General features: G+C 45.6%; 1 protein-coding gene across 1 annotated transcript; it reads left to right on the forward strand.

Annotated features, from left to right (window-relative positions):
- The first annotated feature begins 73 nt into the window (after window positions 1-73).
- On the forward strand, window positions 74-17,104 carry CCT7 (chaperonin containing TCP1 subunit 7). Its single transcript, XM_043918376.1, has 12 exons — window positions 74-973; window positions 6,566-6,719; window positions 7,341-7,447; window positions 8,562-8,687; window positions 9,477-9,529; window positions 9,882-10,053; window positions 12,584-12,748; window positions 13,485-13,673; window positions 14,400-14,497; window positions 15,055-15,187; window positions 15,659-15,865; window positions 16,746-17,104. Exons 1-12 carry the CDS (start codon window positions 968-970, stop codon window positions 16,965-16,967), a joined length of 1,632 nt encoding a protein of 543 aa, XP_043774311.1. The 5' UTR covers window positions 74-967; the 3' UTR covers window positions 16,968-17,104.
- Window positions 17,105-17,726: the final 622 nt, after the last annotated feature.

Below are 17,726 nucleotides of genomic sequence, written 5' to 3' on the forward strand. Positions count from 1 at the left end.
GTGAGGCCGAGGGCTGATTGGTCTAAACTCTTAACTGCCGGCCCCCGCCCCAGCATTTCTCATTTTGGGTTAGACTCTGCAGGACCTCTCTGGCAGAGAGCCGGCCGGGGAGGCCGCGGGAACTGAGAATGGAAGACCCGCAGGACTCGCCTCAGCCCCGAAAAGTCTTGGCTAGTCAGCTCGTGCGTTCTCGGCCGAATCCTCACCGCGGCCGCATCGCAAGGCAACGATTTATCTTCTAGCTGTGCTTTCCTTTTTCCCATCCTCTCCTTGGGAAGGCATTCGCCTAGCGCCCAGGTGGTGTCGGGCGACCCCTGCTCTGCTCACCGTCTGCCTAGTTCCACTGGCGTTTACGCGCTGGTAGTCAGTAGGCTCTGGGGATGTGGCCTGATGTACCCGACCCTCGAGGAAGCTCTGACAGTGCCAAACCAGAAAACGAGCATTCGGGCCAGGTGCCCACGTGTGATTTTGTACCTAACCTCTCAGCCTCAGTTCCCTCATCTGTAAAGTGGGCGTGATCGTGGTACTACCAAAACGATAGTGTTCAACAACGAGCTCACTCACGTCAAATGCTTAGTTAAAGCCTCTCAGTAAGCAGTCAATAAATATATGCGTTTATTGCATCCCTTGGTCTTGGGAGATAGGGGGAATGGAATTAGAGTTAGTGGCTGACGCGGCCAAGCAAGGATTCTACATGCTCAAAAATAACGGCACCATGGAAAACCGGCGAACCTTCCTTTACCAACGATTCTCTTAGCTCTCGCCGAGGCCCAGCCTCTGACCCTTCTAGCCACGCCGACTCTGTGGTAGCGAACCATAGAGTGGCGGAAGTGGCCCACCCCTTCCTCTCCCGGTCCAACGGCTTTGTGAAGCTTCTGGGGATTTCTCTGGCGCGGAGCATTGTGGGGTTGCTGGGCGTCCCGGGCGCGGAGAAGAGGAGTAGCCGGCTACTGGATAAGCTTACAAGATGATGGTGAGTCGCATCTCGGTCATCCGGCCCCATCCGCTGCCATCTGGTCGGTAGCTGGCGCTGCCTGGCCTAGGCCAGTCTCGTAGAACCTTCTCCTGCTTATTGACTCGGTTCTCGCCCCGACCCTCTGTCTGTGAGGGACCCCGGCCCGCTACCGCCTGTTGGGCCCGGCCCGGAGCAGCTGCTCTCAGCGACGGTTTTGTGGGGCTCAAGAGGAGGCTCCGGTCGGGCCGGCTGGGGACTACAAATCCCAGGGTGCTTCGGGGCCTTGAACCTGCGTCGGTCACACGGTTTTCGGAGCCCCCCATAATCATGACCTGGGGCAAATGACTGCGGGTTGAGCGTGCATACGTGTCTGTCCAGGGCCAGACTTGGAAGCTTTGGCTGTCTTGAAAAATGCGTGTGTGAAGGAGGGTGCTTCCTCGAACCGGCAGAGGCAGCATGGGGACGGAGCCCAAGGTCTCAGCTCTGGTCTCTCATTGCCCCGCTCCCTGCCCCCTTGCTGCTGCATAATTGAAAACAGATCCTTCTGCCCGTACTCCGCTCGTCATCCCTTCATTCATTAACTAAACGCATTTTGTTGTTCAGTCGCTCAGTCCTGTCTGACTTTTTGCGACCCCATGGACTGCAGCACGCCAGGCTTCCCTGTCCATCACCAACTCCCGGACTTGCTCAAACTCATGTCCACCGGGTCGATGATGCCATCCAAGCATCTCATCCTCTGTCGTCCCCTTCTCCTCCTGCCCTCAATCTTTCCCAGAATCACAGTCTTATCCAATGAGGCAGTTCATCGCATCAGGTGGCCAAAATATTGGAGCTTCAGCTCCAGCATCAGTCCTTCCAATGAATATTCAGGGCTCATTTCCTTTAGGATTGAGTGATTTGATCTCCTTGCAGTCCAAGGGACTCTCAAGAGTCTTCACCAGCACCACAGTTCGAAAACACCAATTCTCCAGCACTCTGCCGCCTTTATGGTCCAACTCTCAGATCTGTACATGACTACTGGAAAAACCATAGCTTTGACTATACAGACCTTTGTCGGCGAAGTGATGTCTGTGCTTTTTAATATGCTGTCTAGATTTGTCATAGCTTTTCTTCCAAGGAACAAGGGTCTTTTAATTTCATGCCTGCAGCCACCATCCGCAGTGATTTTGGAGCCCAAGAGAATAAAGTCTGTCACCGTTTCCACTGTTTCCCCATCTATTTGCCATTAAGTGATGGGACTGGATGCCATGATCTTCGTTTTTTGAATGTTAAGTTTTAAGCCAGCTTTTTCACTCTCCTCTTGCACCTTCATCAAGAGCCTTTTTAGTTGCTTTCTGCCATTAGGGTGGTGTCATCTGCATATCTGAGGTTATTGCTATTTCTCCCACTAATCATGATTCCAGCTTGAGCTTCAGCCAGGCATTTTGCATGATGTACTCTGGATATAAGTTAAATAAGCAAGGTGACAGTATACAGCCGTGACATGCTCCTTTCCCAGTTTGAATTAGTTGGTTGTTCCATGTCTGATTCTTAACTGTTGCTTCTTGACCTCATACAGGTTTCTCACGAGGCAGTTAAGGTGGTCTAGTATACTCATCTCTTTAACATTTTTCCACAGTTTGTTGTGATCCACACAGTCAAAGGCATTAGCATAGTCAGTGAATCAGAAATAGATGTTTTTCTGGAATTCCCTTGTTCTGTGATCCAGCAGATGTTGGCAATTTGATCTCTGGTTTCTCTGCCTTTTCAAAATCCAACTTGTACGTTTGGAAGTTCTTGGTTCATGTACTGTTGAAGCCTAGCTTGAAGGATTTTGAGCATTAGTACCTTGCTAGCATGTGAAATGAGCACTACTGGGTGGTAGTTTGAATTTTTAGTACCTACTGAATGTACTAGGCCCCTAGTACAGCTTCTGAGGTGCAACTCTCAACCAGGAGAATGGGCAGGGCACTGGGGATGATGCATCAGAGGTGAGAAGACCCAGCCTCTGACCCTATCTGCTCTTCCAGATGTGACATTAAATGGCTTTTTTAGTTGTCCACCTAATTCTCTTGTCTCCTTTTCTTTAGAGAAGCAGGTGAATCCTGGAGGCCGTCTGTAGCCCTCCTCCCCTCTCCCCTTCTGTGGCATCCCTTTCTCCAACTCAGAGCTACGGGTACCTTCCATGGGTCCCAAACGACCTCGGTGGTGTCCCCTGAGCTGATGTTGAACAGGGCCAGCTTTTAAGTGTTTGAGGTGAAACCCTGACCTGTGCTCCCTGGGCACTTGGCAGTTCACTTGTTCATTTTTCTCTGTCCAACTCAGTTCTCTGTTCTTTTCCTGCTTCCTCAGCTTCTGCCTGACCTAGTCATATGTCAAACTGACAGCTGTCAGATGTTCATGCTACCAAAGGCCCTGAGAATCCTGCTTGTACCTGAAAGAGTAGGGACCTGGTGTTAATCTGGATACCCTCTCTGCCTTTCATGCACCCAGTACTGCCTTTTTCAGTCTGGCTTCAGTGTTGCCTATCCCCTGAAGTCATCTTCGCCTCCTGCAGTGGCAGCATAGTGGAACACTTGAGAGGAAGGGCTCTGGAGCCACCCTGAATGCCTGTGTTTGATAGCTTAATAGATGTGTGACTTTGAGTGTGGTATTATATTTCCGGCCCCTAAAATTCTTCTAACTTGTGATAAAACCCTTCACCCACCGAGAGGCCCCAGACCACCACCTCGGCTTTTTCCTGAGCTGACACCTGCTCTGTTTCCTTGCTTATTGACTTTTGGTAGCTCTCCTTTTTGTGTGTGAAACTTAAGTCACCAAGAACTCTTCTTGCTGTTATTTGGTACCTGGTATTGAATTGGTACCTGATACTCTGGAAGTCTTCTGTGATTGAAAAAGAGGTAAGAGGGTTCCTCAAAAAGCTCAGTCCTATGACTTTGGTACAACCAAAGGTTGTACAGAAGGTATTGATATGTTCTTGCCTTTGTGTTCAGCACTGCATGCCTTAGCGTATGAATACCTGTTGTTTCATAGAGCATCAAGCTAAATAATGCTTATTAAAAGTTGTTAAGTAGAATGAAGGCCATTAAGCTGAAATTAGCAAGCCTTTCATGATAGATACCCTTGGCAGATTGTTGGATTCTGCTGTTGTTTCTTCACTTGAGTAACAGTGCGGTTGGAAAGTCACTTAAGGACACGAGCTGGCTTGCCCACGGAGAACTGACAGAAGAGGCACCATCCTGACTGACCTGCTTGTCTCGTCCAGCCCCGCCACCTTCCCTCCCCCGGGATCTCTGTACAGCCTGCCGTTTCTGTAGGGCCCATAAAGCACAGGAGCTTGGGACAACGTGGTCAGCTGCTTCCAAGCCCTTCTTGCTCGTACTTAGGAAGTCTCGGTGAATTTAGTGTCACCATGCTGCCGATGCTTTTCCAAAAATAAGAACAGATTGCCACCTTACTTCATGATGTGTATAAAGCACTTTCAAGGGTATTTGGCCCTTGAATAACTCTGGGGGTTAGGGGACTACACTTTGCTAAGTCAAAAGTTTGCATATGATTTAGTCAGCCCTCCATGTCTGGATTTCTCTGTATCTGAGGATTCAACCAACCTCAGACAGTGTAGTATTACAGTATTTACTGCTGAAAAAATTTCAGGCATAAGTGGACTCACACAGTTCAAACCATGCTGTTCAAGGTTCAACTGATAATGTAATTGGAATTTTCAGCACCAGAAGCTTCTGTATATTGCTTTATATGTGGCCAAATCTAGGCACTCTACACATTGAAATTAGTGTAGTCCTTATCTTTGTGAAGCTTGTACTTTAAGATGGATGGCAATATAAACATTATGCTTGAGAAAGAGCAGAGAGAGTTATGGGATCCCCTGTTCCCAGTGCCCACGTTAACTACTGTTGAGAAGAACGGCAGCTCTGAGGAATTGCTGGCCTAGTGGTAAGAAAGTGGTTTTGGTAGAACGTGGCAGTGTGGCTCCTGTAGGTGGGGTATAATTTGGAGTTAGAAGTGAGAAAAAGTTTATAAAAACATTGGATAAGTTAGACTTGGTGGGGGTGAAAGACTCTGTTGAATGGACTAGGAAGGGATTAAGACTCAAGTTGGTTTTTGATTGGTAGTGTAAATCTCTGTTGGGGCAGGGTTGGACCAGAGATGACTTGAGGCTGCCCTGAGGAATGATTTAGCAGGTCTGGGAGAAGGGGGTCCCTTTGGGGGACCCATTTTTCCTTGCAAGAGACCTGAAGGAATTCTGAGAGTACAGAGAAGCCACTGAGTAATGTATGATATGTTTGTTAGGAAAAGTTGAAACAAAACAAAATACCCAAGTTTGAAAACTTTCTTTACTACCACTTTCTTACTTATTCGAGTTTGTTGTGCATCTTTCTCGCCTATTTTTATGCAGTTGCTCATTATATCTTGCCTCTTATCATTTTTTTTTGTTGTTTTCTTCCCCCAGTGTAAATTGGACTATGCCGTTACTCTGCTAAAAGCTTTTCCAGGGCTTCCCTTCTTTGTAGGAATAAAATCTATAAACTCCTTACCATAGTCTGCAAATGAGTAGTGATTTGATTCCTGTCTGCTTCTTCAACTTCATTCCAGTCTTTTGCTTACTCACTACCCTCCAGCTACAGTGACCAAAGAAGTCAAATTTTTAAAGAAATTGTTCAGTTAATGTGGAGTCAGCCTCATGAGTTGTTTGACTTACTAGTTTGTGAATTCCTGGCTCTTTTTGTTGGACTGAGACAGCCTGATGCTTTTCTATGTCTACCCTGCTCGAACACCTGAAATATCCCCAGGGGTGGACTTGGGCAGTGACTGTCAAACTTTATATTGCAATCCACAGTAAGAAATTTCAAAGCATAGGGTTGCAGAGGGTCAGACCCAGCTTTGGGACTAAATAACAGCATAGGCTAATTGCACACACATAACTAACATAACAAAAGTTTTGAAACAGTGTTTACACTTATCTGTTTTACATACATAAAATCAGTCATAAGAGAACAGTGGCTGTTGTGGAGAACAATGCAAAATAGAGAAGAACTTGTTTAGGGTATCTGGTTGGAGATTGGTCACAAAAGCTTTATGGAACCAGCATGAGAGATGGAAAGACTGAGGTACAGATGAGACAGGACAGGTGTGCCGTTTGTCTATCTGCCTGGCCATTTCCCACTCCAGCTAGCATCGTTGGTGACACTGCCTGCCTCGGCGTCTCTGGGACAACGTCTGAAGCTCTTGGCGTCTCTCTTTGCTATCAGTGCCCCTTCTGCTCCTCTGCGATTAAGCTCTCATGCAGTTAATTGGATGTTTTCTGGAGAGTGAGCGCTGAGCATGGCCTGCTTCCTCCTGTGCCGTGGCCTGATTCCTCAACCCAGGAAATAGGGTCAGAAGTTGAAAGGGCTATGCTTTTTCAACTGGGCACTGAAGAATACATTATTTGATTTGTTCTTTTTGACCAAATCAGTGCTTCTCAAACCATTTTCTGGTACACCTGCAGAGTATGCCATTTCTGGGGGTAGGGCTGTTAAAGGAATAGATGTAGTGGATGGACATTGGGCGAATGTGGTTTAAAGGGGCCTCCAGATTTTTTTTTTTTTAAGTGAATTGCTCTTTCTTCTCTAGCCCACACCAGTTATCCTGTTGAAAGAGGGGACTGATAGCTCCCAAGGCATCCCCCAGCTTGTAAGTAACATCAGTGCCTGCCAGGTGATTGCTGAGGCTGTCAGAACTACCCTGGGCCCCCGTGGTATGGACAAGCTCATTGTGGATGGCCGAGGTAAGTACAGAGTTTCTCAGACCAGTGTGGAGAAGAGGAGGGTCCTCTAAAGTGTTTGGGGCCAGCAGAGATTGGCAACAGAAATTCCTCTGCTTTTAAGATCTCTGAAGGATTGCTTACTATGAAGCTGCTTCTTTTCCTACATTGTTCTGAATGCTGAGCCTCTTGGGAATATATGGGAGAAGCCAGGTTTAGGAATCTTGCCTTATAGAGAGATTTGGCCTAGAAACATGAAATAGAACCTTCCTAAGTTGCCTGTGGTCACTCCTGTTGTATCATGTTGCTGAGACAAATTCCGCATTTTGTTTTAGTGTATTAATTTACAAGTGAAATACGAGGGTATCAACTGTTAAGAATATCTAAATGATTATTCATTCTTATTTTTTAAAATGTTTTCTACATCCAGTAGAGGTTTACTATTCAAGGAAAATGAAGAGTTCATGGTTTTTGGAAAAATGTGATTTTAGGTGGCCCTTTGCCCAGAGCTAAATCTATGAAAAGATCAGTTCATTCCCACCACGAGACCCTCTGTCCTGTCCCAATAAAGTGTATATGTCCAGCTCGAAGTCAGAATTTAAGAAAAGATCTTTACATTTTTACTTTGTGTTTGTCCCTTTAAAGGCAAAGCAACAATTTCTAATGATGGGGCCACAATTCTGAAACTCCTTGATGTTGTCCATCCTGCAGCGAAGACTTTAGTGGACATTGCAAAATCCCAAGATGCTGAGGTAGGAAAATCAAGTCCAAGTCTGTTCTACTGTGTGTGGCTCAGATCTCAGGACCAGGCCTGTGTGCTATCATTCATATGAGTTGCTCAGTAAATAATTTAACCTCTCATCTGTTGGTTGCCTTATAAGATGGAGTTGGAGATTGTTTCCAGTTCACTTTTTTCTTTCTTAAAAAAAAAAAATTTATAGTAGTAAAACACACATAGCATAAAATTTGCCATTTTATGTTCCTGTCAGTGACATTAACTTGTCTTTGCCTTTTTAAAAATCATTTCTGACACTGGAGTCTTGATAATAAATATTGAGAGAGACAAGCTTGCATTTCAGAGTGTTACAGATAACATCCCAAAGCCATATTAAAAGGTCTATTAGGACCCTGTAACCTGGAAAACAGTATGGCAATTTTCAACAAAGGAATACGTTTCTCTCTAGGAAATTGACAGCTTAAACCCTTTGCCACAGTAACTTTTTTTCTCCTTAAAATCTCTTACATTCCAGAGAAACATAAATGAGATAAAAGTGAATTTCTTCTATATCAGAGGTTAACCAGTTTTCTAAAAAAAACTCTTTTGTCAAAGAAAAGGGGAAGCAGAGGGGGAAAAAAGCTCTTATTCTTTTTCTCCTTTATTAAAAATAAAGTTTAGATCCCATTATTGAAAATTGCCATTAAGAAAAACAGGCTCGTAATCTGCTTATTCCAAATAGTGTTTAAAATACAAAAGACTTTGATCCTTAGAGGTTTGTTTTGTGAACCCTTGTAGAATTTGTTCCCATTTATCTCATACCTTTTGCTACCATTATTTGTTATTTGTGACATATTAGCATTGTAATATTATAAGCATGTATACTGTGTTACTGATCATAGTACCTTGTCCATAGTAAATAAGTTCTTGGTTAATTTGTGTATATGATTTCATATTCTGGGGAAATTTGTCCAGATCAACCCTCTTTGGAGAATGGGCCTGGCTGGGGAATTAGTTTTGTGACCATTTGATGGGATGAATATCTACCGAGCAACACCCCAGTTTAAATGGATAGATTGCCTAGAAAACAGAGTTAGGGAGTTTTATTCCTGAACATGAGTGGATGTGAGTTTCCTATCATCCTGTTCCAGGTCGGTGATGGCACCACCTCAGTGACCCTGCTGGCTGCAGAATTTCTGAAACAGGTGAAACCCTACGTGGAGGAAGGTTTGCACCCGCAGATCATCATCCGAGCTTTCCGCACCGCCACACAGCTGGTATGGGAGTGCTAGTGAACCTGGGCCGTTTGTGCACCTTTTTTGTTTCTCTTAGGGTACAGTCTATATTGGGTTGTAGAGGGTCTGGGGACATTTCTTGAATATTTTCTGAATTCTACTCCATAGAAATCTCAGTTCTATCATTCAGTAGCTACTGACTAGGTGTATTACTTAGTCTTTTTAAGCTTCAAGTTTCCTGACAGACTATGATGTAGACAAATCACAGGCTATCAGTAAGTGAGAGCTGTTTTGTTTTTATCGAGTATTTCATAGCACATCTTGAGACATTGCTTTTATTGACCTTTGACTTTCATTCTTTAACTTGAGGTAAGTCAGTTCCTCTTCCCCTTACTTTCTTTACTGTCTCTGTTTCGGGGTGGTGACATTAAAATGAAATTATATGTGAAAGGTAAGTATGAAAGGATATCTTTTGAAAAAGATGGCTTTGAAAAGAGACAATGTTTAATATACAAATATGTGTATCATATATTACATAACATAGTTCATATATAAAGTACTAAAAGTTGTCACGAGTGCTATTCTATGCCTACTGTCTATCACTGGTGCTGTTGTATGCCTGCTCTACATTTCTAATTTTGGGCCTTTTTCTAAACTAGAGATTTATATTTTTCTGGGCAGCTATAAGACTTAGAAATGTTATTTCAGCTGTTGAGGGGAAATACTTAAGATTTGGGAGTAAACAGATTAGGGACTAGCAAGAGAGATTGGGATCCACTTTTCCAGTTTGTTTTTAACGTGAGAGACTCACCCAGTTTCTGTTCTTGGCAGGCAGTTAACAAGATCAAAGAGATCGCGGTGACTGTGAAGAAGGAAGATAAAGTGTAAGTTTGCAGTGAACTTTGTCAGAACCTTGACTTCCCATGGCCAGATTGGATGCAGAAGTGTGCTGGAATACCTTGCATGGACTGGGCCTGTTTGGCTCTTGCTAAACCCCTTGCTGTGCCCCAATCCATGTCGTACAACAGAGGCTATAGACTGTAGTTTAAAAGCTGTCACTCATGAGGTCTTTGACTGCAATCACCATCTGTCACTGGTAATCTGCCCTAAAGATTCAGAAGACAAAGTGTTGAGGGCTGAATTTAGAGGCTAGGATAGAAACCATCTCCACATTGCAATACAGTCTAATAAGAGGGGCTTTCAAGGCCTGATGCAGGTCCCACCCTTGTGTCCCAGGGAGCAGAGGAAGCTGCTTGAGAAATGTGCCATGACTGCTCTGAGCTCCAAGCTGATCTCCCAGCAGAAAGCCTTCTTCGCTAAGATGGTGGTGGACGCAGTGATGATGCTTGATGATTTGCTGCAGCTTAAAATGATTGGAATCAAGAAGGTGCAAGGTGGAGCCCTAGAGGTAAGCCTGCTGAGGCCTCCGTAGGAGGCTCTTGCTTTTACATTGACCCTTTAGGCAGCTTGGTGTAGGAGGACAGCACATATTAGAGGAATAGAGAGAACTCACTTGGGCTGGAAGCCAGATTGAAGCTGTGTTCCTCATACTGTGGCTATAAGCTGTCTCCTGTAGGTGCATTTTGTAACCTTCACAGACTTGTATTACTTGTCAGCAGAATGGAAGGATGAACTGGCTGATTTTCAGAATCTCAGTGTTAATGTCGGAGGGGACAGGGCTAGCTCTGATAAATTGTCTAAAACCCGCTCAATAAATATAAGTACTTTTCAGTCCATTCTTCTCCAAGTGGTACAGGCAGGCTCTCCCTTCTTTTATTCATTTATCTTGAACAGATAATACAGAAGTCAAACTATAGAAAGTCCTAAAGGAGAAAAGAAATGTCTCCTACACCACTCCTGCCCCAGAAACCACTATTAACTGTGTGTGTGTTCTTCCAGACTGTGCGTCTATAAGTTATTGTTTTCTGAAACGAATGCTCGCTTGTAATACATAGTGTCCTGCAACTGGCTTTTGTTTATTTAACAACATATTTTTTTCACTTATTTAAATTAAAATAGTGACTAGTGTCTACTGTATTTGCACAACACAATTGCATTTTCATTCTGTTCATCTCCCTCCTCTTCTGTCATGGCACATGAGTGGAATGAGATTCCCTTTATGTAATAAAGCTGTAAAGAATCTGAAAGTCATCTGAGCCATTCCCATGCCTTCGGCCCCCAAATGATCGTGTTTCAGCCCATTCTCTACGACATGGCTTGCTGACATTGTCTTTACACACTGCTTTAATCTCAGTGTTCCATCTTCTGTTCCAGAAACCCTTGAGATAAAATTGGCATTCACTAAACTAGGGATCAGAACTGTAATTTTTAACTGGTGAGAAAGCCAGGGGCTCCAAGCCACATATACGTTCAGTCTGTCTTTTACTGGTCCTTTGTCCTGGTAATGCACCCTTCCTCCAATCTTGCATTCTTTTTTTTTGCTGCAGGGTGAGGTTCCTCAATTTACACTCTGTGTATAAAGCCGTTTGGGGTTCTACATTGCCCATAAGATAAGAGTCAGGCCTTAGCGGAGCCTTTAAGATTCTCCTAAACTTGTCCCTGCCCTCTCTTTTCTCCCCCCTACCCTCCTATTTTGTATTCCAGCAACTGCTAATGGCTTTTCATCCCCTGATTGCACCATACTGCCTCTGCCTGTTGGGAACATCTCTTTCGTTTTCTGTTTGACTAATTTCAGCGCATCCATCTTGATTCAGCTCAGGCATCACCCCCTTTAGGAGGCTATGGATTTGAATGATGTAGGAATCTGTTCCCTGATAGGCTACTGTACTATGAATTATAGACTAAAATTGTAGATTAGTACTATCAGAAAACACATAGATCATCGAACAGAATACAGTTTTTAAAATTGTTATTTTGTCGACATTTAGTTGATTTACAGTGTTAATTTCTCCTGTTCAGCAAAGTGATTGTTATGCATACCTAGTTCTTTTTCATACTCCTTTCAATTATGATTTATCACTGAATATTGACTATAGTTGCTTGTGCTGTATAGTAGGACCTTGTTTACTCATTCTGTGTAATAGTTTGCATGGTAACCCCAAACTCCTAACCCATTTCTCCTCCAACCCTCCACCCTCATGGCAACCACAAGTCTGTTCACTTTGTCTGTGAGTGTTTCTGTTTCATAGATAGGTTCATTTGTGTTGTATTTTAGATTCTACATGTAAATTATATCATAACGCTATCTGTCTTTTTCTTTCTGACTTCACTTCCTGAATACACCCTTCTTTATGGAGTGGGAGGAAATGACTAGGTGATTCAATAAGAGATCTCAGGTTGAGCCTGCCTTCTCATAGTGTTACAGTCACTCCCACCTGCCATGTGCTTTCTGTTAGGCCCTTATGTTAAATCTACCACACAGCGAGCTCCGTTTTAGAATGAGTGGTGTAGTAGTTCATATTGTGAGGGATCGAGATGGGAGAAGCCACAGTGATCACTTGAGAACTGCAGGAAATTTCTGACTGTTAGGACTTCTTGTTTTCATTTCCTAAAGAGGGGAAGCATCTAGGCTACAGCACACAGGTATGTGTGCGCTCACGTGCAGAACAGGTAGGAGGGATATGTGTACGTATGTGCAGTGAAGATTGGGAGCTGTAGAGTTGGAACCTCCGACAGTGCATCCCTTGGCACGTGTGCTTTGGAGGTCATTCTTAAAGGAGAGCCCAGACAGGCCTTTCCCGTGCTTAGTCTCTGCAAGCTAAGTGGTTTTCCTTATCCTGAAGGGACAACCAAAATAAGTATTCATGTTTTTCCTAGCATTTAGGATGATGGAAAAACTTTGTTACAATACTGGAATTAAAACCATAATTAACCCTTTCAGTTTCACAGAAATGGACATGCATTAGTCCAGCACACCACTAATTGATTTTATTTCATACCAGTACTGAACTGTTGAACTGTCTGATTTTTTTAAACAGGAATCCCAGCTTGTTGCTGGTGTTGCATTTAAGAAGACTTTCTCTTATGCTGGGTTTGAAATGCAACCCAAAAAGTACCATAATCCAATGATTGCCCTTTTAAATGTTGAGCTCGAGCTGAAAGCTGAGAAAGATAATGCGGAAATCAGAGTCCACACAGTTGAGGTAGGTCCTCCCAGCCGGCAGCGGCATGAACACGGGCAGCATTTTGGGCCAGAGCCGTGGGCCTCCGTGGTCGTCTTGGGCTAGCTCTGTTTCTCAGGCGCCTCGTGGGCTCCTTTCTCCTCCTGTGCCCCGAAGTGTTGGTGTGTAAATACTGGGCCCACTCTTCTCACTCTGCCCTCTCTGACCTGGCCCTGAGGAGGTTTGGATAGGGCAAACCTGCTGAAATACTATCCTGTGGCCCTGGGGAAGGGCCTTGCGGGAGCCTTTCAGCTATAAAATGAGCCGTGTATTTTGATTCCTCTTATTTGGGCAGATGTGCGCTCTGCCCTTCTAGACTGTGTCCCGTGCTACTGGGACCGCTCTGCTCCCAACAGTGGTATCACCAAGTCTGTCTCTCTGGAGGTAGCATTGTCACCCAGCTGTAAGCAACTGTTCTTGGAAAATGCATCCCCAACACAGAATGGCCTTTGAAGGAAAGGTCTTGTCATTGGGAACTCTATGGGTGCAGTGCCTCAAAGGAGCTAGAACTTAGCTGGCCAAACTGCCTCACATCTTAGCAAATACCAGCTCTGGAGTAGCTCCCAGTGCTCAGATTACTTTCTGCTTTTGTGTTTGAAAGTTTTAGATGGTTCCTAAGTTACCTTATAGGGTCCTTGTTTATTTAAACTGAGGGGAGTCTCTTCTGTTTACCCTCTGTTAATTCCCTAATAAATCAATGTTTTCTGGGTCTCTTCAGGATTATCAGGCAATTGTTGATGCTGAGTGGAACATTCTTTATGACAAGTTAGAGAAGATCCATCATTCCGGAGCCAAAGTCGTCTTGTCCAAACTCCCCATCGGGGATGTGGCCACCCAGTACTTTGCTGACAGGGACATGTTCTGTGCTGGTCGCGTGCCAGAGGAGGACCTGAAGAGGACAATGATGGTAACCAAACTGTCACAGGCTGCTTTTAGGTCTTTCTGGCCCCAGAGGGGTTTTCACTTACCCCTAGTGTACTGGAGTGGTATATGAACCTGGACTTGTCTTCTTAACTCTTTTTGCCGTGAACACTTCAGTTCCAGTGTGTGCATGCTTACTATATAAGAGTTAATCTAACCAAACAAGTCAGGAAAGTGGATTTGTGAGGGAACCTAGCAGTAGTGCTATGATTAGCTGGCTAAGCTCCAGTCTTGATGCTGCAGGCCAGGTTTCCTCTTTTTGCCGCACCTCGCACCTGTGGAATCTTAGTTCCCCTACCAGGGACAGAATCTGCACCCCTGCCCTGGAAGCATGGAGTCTTAACCACTGGACTGCTAGGGAAGTCCCTCCTCCCTTTCTTCTTAAGCATCTTGCCAAGGTGCTTTAAGTTTTAAAGCACTGATCATGACTTCAGTTACTGGGCTCAAAGCACCCTAGTTTAGGGAAGAGTGTATTGGGTAAAGCATCTCTTTTTAACTGGGCTTGTTTGCCCTTCATGTTTCTTCATTCTGTTTTGTTTTCTCCTCTTCCAGAGGGAGCCTTGAGGTCAAGGGTGAGAGTGGGTCATCCAGTGTATCTGGGGCATCGTGGCAGTCTAACATGGGAATTGGCTTTAAAACTAAGTAGCAGGATGCTTGCTTCCCACCTCATGTGATTTGTCACTGCTAGATGATCTTGTCTTGCGTTCCTCAGGCTTGTGGAGGCTCCATCCAGACCAGTGTGAATGCGCTGTCATCAGATGTTCTGGGCCACTGCCAGGTCTTTGAAGAGACTCAGATTGGAGGCGAGAGGTGAGTGGTGGGTCTCGGTTCCCTGTTCGCTTAGCCTACAAGACTTGCCGGATGGCCTTCTGCCATCTGTGGTTTGTGGTGTATATATAACAGGTCTCCCAGGTGGCGCTAGAGGTAAAGAGCCTACCTGCCATTGCAGGAAATGAAGAAAAGCCAGTTCGGTCCTTGGGTGGGGAGAATGCCCTGGAGGAAGAAATGGCAACCCACTCCAGTATTCTTGCGTGGAGAATTCCACGGACAGAGGAGCCTGGCGGGCTACAGTAATGTGTGCTACTCTCTTCTGAGGTCTTAATCTCTTGGGGTGTATCAGTGCTCAGTTATATAAAGTGTTTCAGGAAGAAGGTCAAATCGGGTCTACAGTCTGACTCCACAATCTTTTATGCCCCTGTGGCACAGCCCTAGACCTTCCCAAGAACACGCCTTTAAGGGTGGACTTGGAGAATTTCAGTGAGGGACAGAAGAGCGGCTGTTGAATGTTGAGAGGACTTGGTGAGGTCCGAACACTGTGGGTTGTTAGCAGAAAGGAGTTCACAAATACAATTTGATCCTGGGTGTAGGTACAATTTCTTCACTGGCTGCCCCAAGGCCAAGACATGTACTATCATCCTCCGTGGTGGTGCGGAGCAATTTATGGAGGAGACAGAGCGGTCCCTGCACGACGCCATCATGATTGTCAGGAGGGCCATCAAGGTACTGGACTGGGGGCTTCCAGCCTGCACAACCCACTCTGCCTCTTGAGCTGATGCGACCCTGGATTTGCGTGGTGATCCCTTTCCTATATATCCTGTCCTTCCATGTGGTCCCTGATTGTCTCATGGATCATAAACATCCTCAGTCTCTCAAAATAAGTCATGCTACCTTAACTAAGACTTGTTCTTGTGAGCAACTGTGGAGCTGATGGAGTCAGCCATTGCAGGGATTGTGCCAGTGCCCTCAAGGTGTAGGTGACCTTGAAGATGGTCAGAAACCACATGGTTCACCAGATTGAAGTGGGGATGTGCTAGACGTGGTCCATGTCCAGGCTTCCTGGGGCTTGGACTGGGGGCGGGAATGAGCCTACAACTCTGTAGGCTAGAGGGCCTGTTGACTGAGTGGCCCAATTAGGCCATGGCTGGAGCTTAGAGGGCTCCTTGAATTTAGAGGTGAGTTTGGTCTTTGCAGAATGATTCAGTGGTGGCTGGCGGTGGTGCCATCGAGATGGAGCTCTCCAAGTACCTACGAGATTACTCAAGAACCATTCCAGGAAAGCAGCAGCTACTGATCGGGGCCTATGCCAAGGCCTTGGAAATTATCCCACGCCAGCTCTGTGACAATGCTGGCTTTGATGCCACAAACATCCTCAACAAGCTACGGGCTCGGCACGCCCAGGTGGGTTGTTCCTTTCCTTTGAGTCCAGGGACTGGGTGGATGGGCTGGATTCTTAGCGTGTGCTGTGCTTCCTCAGGCTCTGCGTGGTCAGCCCAGCGGATGGTGCTGAAACCAAACCCAGCACCAACTGCCTGCCTCCTCTGAGGGCAGAAGGAGCGACATGGTGTCAGGACTAGTTGTTCCGGGGTTTCTTCAGTGCCTCTTGCAAGAGTCTGATCACTCCTTTTGGTGCGCTGAGGGAACAAAGAGACACGGTAGCCTCCTGCCTGGAGGCATGCACTACCTACCGTGTGTAGTGGGGTCCTCGTGTGTTCCTCCAGCACTTGAGGGCCCTGCTGACAGGAGTCCAGCCATGGCTGTCCTGCCTCCTTGTAGAGCATGCGTCTCTTGAGAATTTAGTTTGCTCCTCTGCTGTTCAGCAAGTACTCATTTAGAGATGTTTGCTAAATGCTCAGTATGGTGACAGCAGCACCCAGTGAGTGACCTTGCTTCTGACTTGTGTTAGAACTTTAAGCAAGTCACTTTCTCTTGTGTGTCAGTTTCCTTATCTGTAAAATGGGGGCTGAAAGTCATCCTCTTGAAAAACATGGTTTGACATACAGTCCTCAGATGACCTGAGGGTGAGAATAGGGCCTTCCTAAAACCCAGCAGCTTGCCTGGGAGAGGCCCTGGTCAGCACTTCTCTCAGGTCTGGAGGGGTGGTGGAGGGCAGGGATGGGAAGAGGCTTCCAGGTTCCTGTTGGAATGCCATTTTCCTTAGGGAGATGCCAGTGGGTTCAGAGAGCCTGAGGATGCCTCACAATCTAAGTCATTGAGAGGATGTGCAGGAAGAAATCTGAGAGCAGTTCATATCATTTTCCCTCTTTTTCTACTTTTTCAGGGTGGCATGTGGTACGGGGTGGACATCAACAATGAAGACATTGCTGACAATTTTGAGGCCTTTGTGTGGGAGCCAGCAATGGTGCGGATCAATGCCCTGACTGCGGCCTCCGAGGCTGCGTGCCTTATCGTGTCTGTAGATGAAACCATCAAGAACCCTCGCTCGACAGTGGATGCTCCCCCAGCTGCTGGCCGGGGCCGAGGTCGTGGCCGCCTTCACTGAGAGGTTTCTCAGCCCTCACACGAGTGGCCGGCAGGCTGTGCTTACTCTGTCTTGGTCAAATATTACAAGGAAGGGGTAGTATTTGGCCCACTCTGTTCTCACTGGAGGTTATTTAATAAAACTTCAAAGACTTAGAATCCATTTTGCACATTATTTGGGTGCAGGAATTTTACTCATAAATGTCTTGACTGTGGCTCAGAATTGTAGCTTTACATGTACTCATCCAGCAGGTAGAAAAGAGAACTCGGCCAGGGGAGGCGCTCCACTTGAGTGGCTCATGTCTGGAAGTTTTGCTTTAGTTGCTTTCTCAGTCTTAGAAGCAGCTGGAAGATATGGAGTTGCTTCCTTCTTTTTTCCTTTTTTCTGACGTCATCTTACTTAGCCCTGGCCTTGCCCGGCACTGCTCCTAGGGTTTCTCTGGGTTTCTGTTAAATGCATTACATTATCTTGTCTATCTCTTTTACTTCTGTATTCTTTTGGCTCAGTCCCTTAATCTCTCTTATTTAAGATCTTGAGGTTAGGGACTCTTAAAGGAATGTTTCTAAACTCTTGTGACTTCTTAGAAGGCGTCCATTGAGGAGGTGACTGAAGGAGCCACCTGGTCTGAGTTCAGCCACTAATGGTCCTCGGGGGTCCCTTCTGCTTTCTTCTCACCAGTGAAAGTTGAAAATGGCCGGCACAGATAAAATCAGCATTCTAACTGCCTCCTCATTTATGCCAGTCCTGAGAGTTGGCTTGCAGTTAACTAATTAATAGGAA

The sequence above is a fragment of the Cervus elaphus genome, chromosome 11 (genome assembly GCF_910594005.1).
Source record: "Cervus elaphus chromosome 11, mCerEla1.1, whole genome shotgun sequence".
NCBI lineage: Eukaryota > Metazoa > Chordata > Mammalia > Artiodactyla > Cervidae > Cervus > Cervus elaphus.